Below are 7,700 nucleotides of genomic sequence, written 5' to 3' on the forward strand. Positions count from 1 at the left end.
AATGATAAAATTACATGATTATCTTAAAAGGAGTGGTGTTATATTGGAGATATCTTGAATTACACTGTTCCTTACCTGTTAGCCTGTAGTTGCAGACATCTTGGATTAGTATTTTTACTGCTTATACATGATTGTGACTATTTTAACTCATTAGTAGAAATGTATAATGTGTTTAATGGAAGGTGACATATGTTGGAGGCGCTTGCCATATTCGCGTTTTACGACACGAGATCTCGCAGATTTCCACAGAGCTTTTTTTTTTCTCTCAGCAGCAACTTGTCACCAAAGATGGCGATTTGCTGAGTGCTCATGGATACACACATTTCTCGGCTAGTTGTTATCTTATCAGAAACGACAACTTTAGAAGCAAATTAACTGCTTAGCGAGCAACTATTTTTCCATCTGAAGCACAGCTGAAGCAGCCGCCGCTACCATGCAGATCACGCTAAAAACACTGCAGCAGCAGACAATTCAAGTGGAGATAGACCCCGAACAAACGGTGAGTAGCTATCAGCTACCAGCTAACTTTAGCCACTAGCTGCGGGAACTGTGTCTTAACTTTGCGCGTAGACCCTATAGCTTCAATTGATATTGACAAGTAAGACAAATGTATATATATTTGGCTAAAGGGGTACCCAGAATAAGTCACGCGTTTCCATGTTAGCATCCCACTTATTAGCAAGTGTTAGCTAGTTAGCTCGCTAGCTGCCCGTTAACAAAGTCATTGCGACGGGATGACAACGAGTATCTCGTCGTTTCAAGTTTGCGTGTTACTTTGCTTTCAGTGCTTTCCCTTAATATCTTATGTGAACTAGATTGAAACGCGACAACCAGTGAGTTGGAGGCAAAAGTGGCCACAACGCTATTATTGCTAATGCTAATGCTTATGACACTGCTAATTACGCTTAGCCTTATTGGCAGCGAGCCTGGCTAAGAGAACATGAGTTAGCACTTCACTACTTGTTATCCACACAATACTCCCGCTTTATAATACTGCTAAATTTCAACTTGAATTTTACTTAGCGTAACTTGAGCCTCGTCCGTATGTGTGATACACTGAAATGAATGAAGCCAGAGTGAATGCTCACTTCTGAATCAGCTTTATTGGCCAATATGTTTACGCATACAGGGTTGACTCCAGTTTAGTGGTTTTTAATATGCGCGCACACATAAACAACACTACAATCTAAAGAAATATACACACAATATGTATATACAGGTGAAATGGTTTCAGTGAACTGTAAACAGGACACAAATAGTGAAAAGAGATCAAACAGTGCAGAGTCTTCCTGGCTGTCAAGTTAATGACATTGTCAATGGTTCATTTAGATAGATTTTTTCATAGGTCATATGACTTGACAAGGTCAGAGATCAAAGTGGAAGATTGCCATCTAACACAGAGTAGAGGGATAATCACGCTCAGGAGTCTGTTTGCATGTTGATGGTAATGGAGTCTGTTCCTCTCTTCGTTATCAGGTGAAGGCCTTGAAAGAGAAGATAGAAGCAGAGAGAGGAAAAGACAACTTTCCTGTATCTGGGCAAAAGCTCATATATGCAGGGAAAATCCTGCAAGATGACACACCGATTAAGGACTACAAAATCGATGAGAAGAATTTTGTTGTAGTGATGGTGTCCAAGGTGAGATGATTTCATAATACTTAACATGTGACATTAGCTTTTATAGGATGATGATATGAATTTTATCCTACTTTTTAAAGCGTTTTACTCTTAAGTTGCTAGTCTAACTGGTCTTTAACTGGCTATAAAGGCTAAGCCTGCAGCAGCCGCCTCGCCTCCTGTCTCAGAAGCACCCAAGCCCCCTGTACAGGACTCTGGCTCCACGTCAACAGCTGTCCCGGCCACAACCCCAGCTTCAGCCCCCGCCGCAACCCCCGCAGCTGTCCCCATTCCCCCCGAGGAGGCCAAAGAGGAGCCCAGCGCCGCAGCCACAGAACCACAACAACCAGCCAGGTAGCTGTCAGCTATATAAGATTCAAGAGTTGCTGTCATATTAGAAACAGCGGCACAATTGCAAATTAACTGAAGTTCTTTTTAAGTAGAATTCAAAATAAAATAAAAATGATTTACAATATTTTTCAGTGGTACACTTGAGCTGTGGTATGACAGTTAGGTGACCTTTCTCATCCTGTGTTTCATTCATTTATAATAAACTCTTTATATTACAAGTCTACTGTCTAGTGTCAACTCTCCTGTCAGTTTAATATGAATTTGTAGCATCCACCATGTGCACAGTTACCACAGCACTGTTTACTGTGCAGTGATTCTATTAACTGGGACTATGCAGGTGGCCTTGATCTGTCACCCAGATTTATTTTAATAAGTAATTGTTCAACACAAGTCCTTCAGAGGGTAGGATTCAAGAACATAACATCATATCATACGGTACCTCTTTTATTTAATAGCTTACACTATGTTAAGTTGAACACAATAGATCAACTGTAAATGTAACTTATTATTTATGTAATTACATCAATTAAATCGTTTCTTCAGAGTCATAGACGTTTTTTGTAAGTTGATTTTTTTCCCCATTACTTCTGTGTTGTAGCTCCAGTGGTGCGGGTCAGGGCTTGGATGCCTCTTCAGCGTTGGGTAAGTCCTTAATAAATCAGTCAGGCTCGAGTCAAATGTAACACAACAGCAGCTGGAATGGAGCTCTAATGGTCTCAGTGCAGTAGTTTGGCTATTTGTTGTTAAATGCAAATAGTACAACAGAGGCTGTAAATGTAAATCCAGGGTTTTACTCCTGTGCCAGATATTGTTACTGCTGTCAGTTGGGGATTTTACAAGCTGCAGTGCCATACATAATATCACTTCTAAATTTAGCCTGTGACAAAAGTATGCGCCCCTTATTGTGGTACCACAGAGAGCTAAGGGACTTCCCGCTTGGGCTCCTCATGCGTAGATGATGTACATAGCAGAGTATGTAGGAGTGTGGGTCATGCTGCTATTTAGGCCCAATTTGTATGTTTGAATGATATCAAATGTCTTGCTTTTTTCTGATGTCTGTTAGTGGAAATCGAAGGCTTAGTCATGTTGCTATAGTTAAATCTTTGAAATGCTGTCCACCAAGTTCAGCGACCTCATGGCAGGCAAAGTTTGGAATTGTTCAAATTAGCTATTTAAGTTCAGCATTTAATGTCAGTTTTTTTGGCACTAGCTACATCTAAATATTTCTTACAAGGGGAATAATATAAAAATAGACTTCCTGTTGACACATGTCTAAAGTGGTAACTTTGCAAATATTGAAAATATGTCGGGTCAATAACCATGTCTTCTGTGTGTTTGTGTTTTCAGTGACTGGAGCCGAGTACGAGGCGATGCTGACAGAGATCATGTCCATGGGTTACGAGAGGGAGAGAGTGGTGGCAGCACTACGGGCCAGTTTCAACAACCCCCACAGAGCTGTGGAGTACCTTCTCACTGTGCGTCTCTCTCTCACTCTCTCACTCACACACACACACACACACACACAGAGAAATGAATGGCTATATTTCAAGAGCACCACTGTTTAAATCAACTAAATGATCCCTGAAGTCTCCTAACTTGCGTCAAAAGGAAGAACCACATCTCCCCAACTCACTGGCCTCCCTCCACTGGTTACCAGACAACTCTACAGATGATTTTGAGTTTAGTTTTCTTTGGACCTCTATTTATGTTTCTGACCCCCCTCAGCACATAGTCCAGGTCTGAATCCATCAGATCTTCTGCCAAGAGTGAAGTTGTGTTGAGACTGAAAACAGCAAAACAAAACTGTAAATTGAACAAACAGTCAAATTATCACCTTATTTAGACTTCTGTCTGCACCTTAGCGTGTGGTGTTGGTTTCAGTCTTAGTTAGAATTTAAATGACTCTCCGGTGGTCTGCCAGCTGCTGTCAATCAATCACGTGTGCAACCCTCTCACCTCGCCATCCTGCTGACACAAAAAGGAGCATTTCTGATATTTCTGCAAAGACCTTTCCTTATTTGAATAAAATAAATCTATTATAAATATTTAAGAAAATAGCTGACTATGAAAACACGACTGTAAGCCTGTTATTTAAGTGTATGTAAACACACTGATTGAGTCTTGACACAGAGCTGCTGAAAAAAGTAAACAAAGGATTTTCCGAAAGGTTAAACCTGGCTATGTGACATCATCCAGAAAGTAAAAAACAGTCATGTTTACCGTTTCATCTTCAGAACAACAACCCTACTGTCACCTGTTGTTTGGTCTGAACTTGACATCAGACTAAGGCTGCTCAATTAACCGAAATTTGATCGTGATTACGATTTAGGGACCAAACGATCTCAAAACTAATAAAATCGAGGGGAAACGATTTTTAATAATAATGAGATAGCGGTCAATAACAAAGGTTTTATTTTGAAAAGCTTAGACAGGAAGCCACCGGAGCTCCATTAGTTGTAAATAAAATAAAAGTGCAGAGTTTCCAGCCTGCGTCAGACGATGCTGAGTTTACTGACTAATTATTAAAAACCAGGATGTGATGTGTGAACTATCGTCATGGTAACTCGCTTAAGCGGCAGATAAGAGGCTGCTGCTTGGAGAGAAAATTAATTAAACCGAATGGACAAGAAATGTCCAATAAATGTCTAATAAATGCAGCATGTTTCTAAAGTTAAAAAAAAAATCGTTTTAATAATCATGATTTCAATTTTGACCCAAATAATCGTGATTATAATTTTTTTCCATAATCGAGCAGCCCTACATCAGACTGTGGAAAACCATCACTGACAAGTCTTTCTTTTCTCTTGGATTTTTATAAATATATATTACAAGTTATTGATTGAAGTCATTTGATCAGTGAGTTTGTCATATTGTGATCAGACTGTAGTAATCTAATATATAGAAATAATGAAATCTACTAAAAATCTAATAGAAAACAGCCTCTGCTCTGTTCCTGCATGTTTTCTATATCATACCTTCACACATCTCACTGAGCTCCTCAAACACCAGCTGCCACTACTCTGCTTTGTCTAGTTGCTACTTCTACAAACAAGTCACATTTTGAAAGGAGATGACTAACCGAGCTGATGGTCATGATATGAATCATTATGAGCCGCTCTGTGTGTCATGATTTAGTATTAGTGTAATTAATCTAGTGCAGTGGTGACAGAAGAGCTCTGTTCTTCTTAAACTGAAATTATGATCTCTGTATATGTGAGGGTCCGCTATTATCTGTATAATGTATATTTTGTCAGGTTCTGTGTGACGGAACATGTTGTGACAGTACAGACCATCCACGCTGTCTTCCTGTGGACGCTGATCTACTGCACATGTGTGGAACGCTTCCTCCCAGCAGAAAACAGTATAAAGAGAACTGCTCGGTCTCCCTTCATTAGGGGAGAAAAAACCAATACGGCTGTAAATAAAACAATTGTCCCAAAGTCCCAGTTCTCTGTCTGCACTGTGGCTGTAGCGTAAACTACCCACCACATCCACACACTAAAAGACACATGGGTACCACTGTGTTCACCGCTGCCTGACGTTTACAGTACAGCAGTATTTAATTCAGCCGGGGGAGCCACACACATGTTGCAGCTAATTTATGAAGGCGGTGTGATGCTGACAGGAAAGTTAGCGAAAGCCAACATAAAGTGAGTTATGCTATTGTTAACCGCTAATGTGACTTGAGCCCAGATGACATGTGTACATCGAGCGAATATGTTCACTTCTAATTGCCAAACGTCCATGTGCTTGACACATGTCACACATTTGGGTTTGTTCATGCTCTTTGGCAGCACGTGTGTGTGTGTGTGTGTGTGTGTGTGTGTGTGTGTGTATGTATGTGTATGTGTGTTTCATAGTTGTATTGTTGTTGTTTTTTCAGGGTATCCCCAGCAGCCCGGTCCAGGAGACTAATCCCCCGGTGCAGGCCCCCGCATCTGGACCCACAGAAGCTCCATCTCTAGCAGAAGGTGAGACACACAACTCATTCTGAGCTAAATGTAGATCCAGTTATTTACACGTCTCCGGCTCTCTGCGCTGTCTAAATATTAAACACTCATACTGGTTGAGTGTGAATTCTGTCAATCTCTGGCAAACATCCCACATTTACTCTCAGCTTCAAATAGTATCCATGCATCAGCACTATACATTTACACACCTGCATGCTGCTGCAGGATTCAGATAAGATACATTTTAGACAACTAAAATACTAGTTATTGCCTCACTTGGCACAGCAGTGACTCATCATATGACTCATTAGTCAGTGAATGTGTGGATTGCTGTTAAACCTGTTAGATATCATCCAGCCTGCACCTGTGTTTGATATGTTATCACTGGTTGTTGTGGCCACTGGCTTCTGTGAGAGTGGATCAAAGCTGCATGTTTGGAGGACTCCTGCAGGGATTTATGATCAGCATGGATACCTTGTGTATACATAAATGCATATATGAATATTTGCCCCTTACTTATCATTATTAATTATGTTGTTCATCACCAGGAGAGAACCCTCTGGCATTCCTGCGGACCCAGCCCCAGTTTCTGCACATGAGACAGGCCATCCAGCAGAACCCCGCTCTGCTACCAGCTCTCCTCCAGCAGCTAGGCAGGGAGAACCCTCAACTTTTACAGGTAACACACACACTTAATATGTTCAGGATGTTTCCCCTCTGGCCATCTCTACTTAAATATCAGGTTATTTTTTTCTGTGCACTCGCTCCCTCAGTGCAGTTAACATGGCTTCTTTATCTCAAATCTTCTCATCAGCAAATCAGTCAGCATCAGGAGCTCTTCATCCAGATGCTGAACGAGCCAGTAGGAGAGGGGGGAGACGCGCCGGAGGTCGGAGAGCTGGGGGCGGCAGGGGAGGAGGGCGCGCCCGTCAACTACATCCAGGTCACACCTCAGGAGAAGGAAGCCATCGAAAGGGTGAGTGACGAGTGACGAGTGAAGATCATAATACGTCTTTTTTTCTCCCTTTTTTATAAAAAAGTAAGTTGAAGACTGTGTGGAGTTTTTTTTTAAACGTCTTCCTCTCTTCTCTCTCTGTTCTTCATCTTCTTTATGTGTCCTTCTTGACTGTGAGCAGTTAAAAGCGTTGGGTTTCCCTGAGGCTCTGGTGATCCAGGCCTACTTTGCCTGCGAGAAGAACGAGAACCTGGCGGCCAACTTTCTCCTCAACCAGGGACTGGAAGACGACTGAGCGAGCAGAGATTACTGCCTTCCTGCTCCTCCCTCCTACACCACCCCCCCTCCCTCCCCCCTCTTCAAAGACTGCACCCCCCCAACCCTCCCCCCCTCAAATTTACTGTACAGCTACCAACCTCAGCTCAACCCAACAAGGAGGGGAGGAAAGGGGAGGGCCAGCAGGAGGGAGGGAGGGGAGGGAAGGATGGTGGGGAAAGGGGGTGGTGGGAAGGGAAGGGAAGGGGTGGGTTGTGGGGGCATGGCAGGGGTTGGCGGGGGAGGTGGGTTGGGGTCGGGTGTTACACGCTTATGAACACAAAGCGGAAGTCGCGTGCAGAAAAGGTCAGACTCATTAGATTATTGGTGGCGGAGGGGTGGGGGGGGGGGGGGGGGTGAAAAAGTGGACGAAAAGCAAAAAAAAAAAAATATCCACGTGAATTCCAATGGAATGTGTGGGGGTTCGTTTAGAGGGGGACAGGACAGGGGAGGGGGACCTATCATTTTTTTTTTTGATTTTAGACGCGCTTTGTGAACATTAGGGGAAGGGG

General features: G+C 42.5%; 1 protein-coding gene across 1 annotated transcript; it reads left to right on the forward strand.

The window, feature by feature from the left end:
- The first annotated feature begins 275 nt into the window (after positions 1-275).
- rad23aa (RAD23 homolog A, nucleotide excision repair protein a) lies at positions 276-7,363 on the forward strand. The gene is made up of 9 exons (XM_053338403.1): positions 276-499; positions 1,477-1,638; positions 1,769-1,971; positions 2,567-2,610; positions 3,316-3,443; positions 5,852-5,939; positions 6,467-6,597; positions 6,733-6,894; positions 7,055-7,363. Exons 1-9 carry the CDS (start codon positions 434-436, stop codon positions 7,166-7,168), a joined length of 1,098 nt encoding a protein of 365 aa, XP_053194378.1. The 5' UTR covers positions 276-433; the 3' UTR covers positions 7,169-7,363.
- Positions 7,364-7,700: the final 337 nt, after the last annotated feature.

This window comes from Scomber japonicus, chromosome 18 (assembly GCF_027409825.1).
Source record: "Scomber japonicus isolate fScoJap1 chromosome 18, fScoJap1.pri, whole genome shotgun sequence".
Taxonomy (NCBI): Eukaryota; Metazoa; Chordata; class Actinopteri; order Scombriformes; family Scombridae; genus Scomber; species Scomber japonicus.

Coding starts and splice junctions, on each gene's coding strand:
- rad23aa (XM_053338403.1), top strand. CDS start 434: ATGCAGATCACGCTAAAAACACTGCAGCAGCAGACAATTCAAGTGGAG. Junction 5,940..6,466: donor AGCTCCATCTCTAGCAGAAG/GTGAGACACACA, acceptor GTTCATCACCAG/GAGAGAACCCTCTGGCATTC. Junction 6,598..6,732: donor AGAACCCTCAACTTTTACAG/GTAACACACACA, acceptor TCTTCTCATCAG/CAAATCAGTCAGCATCAGGA.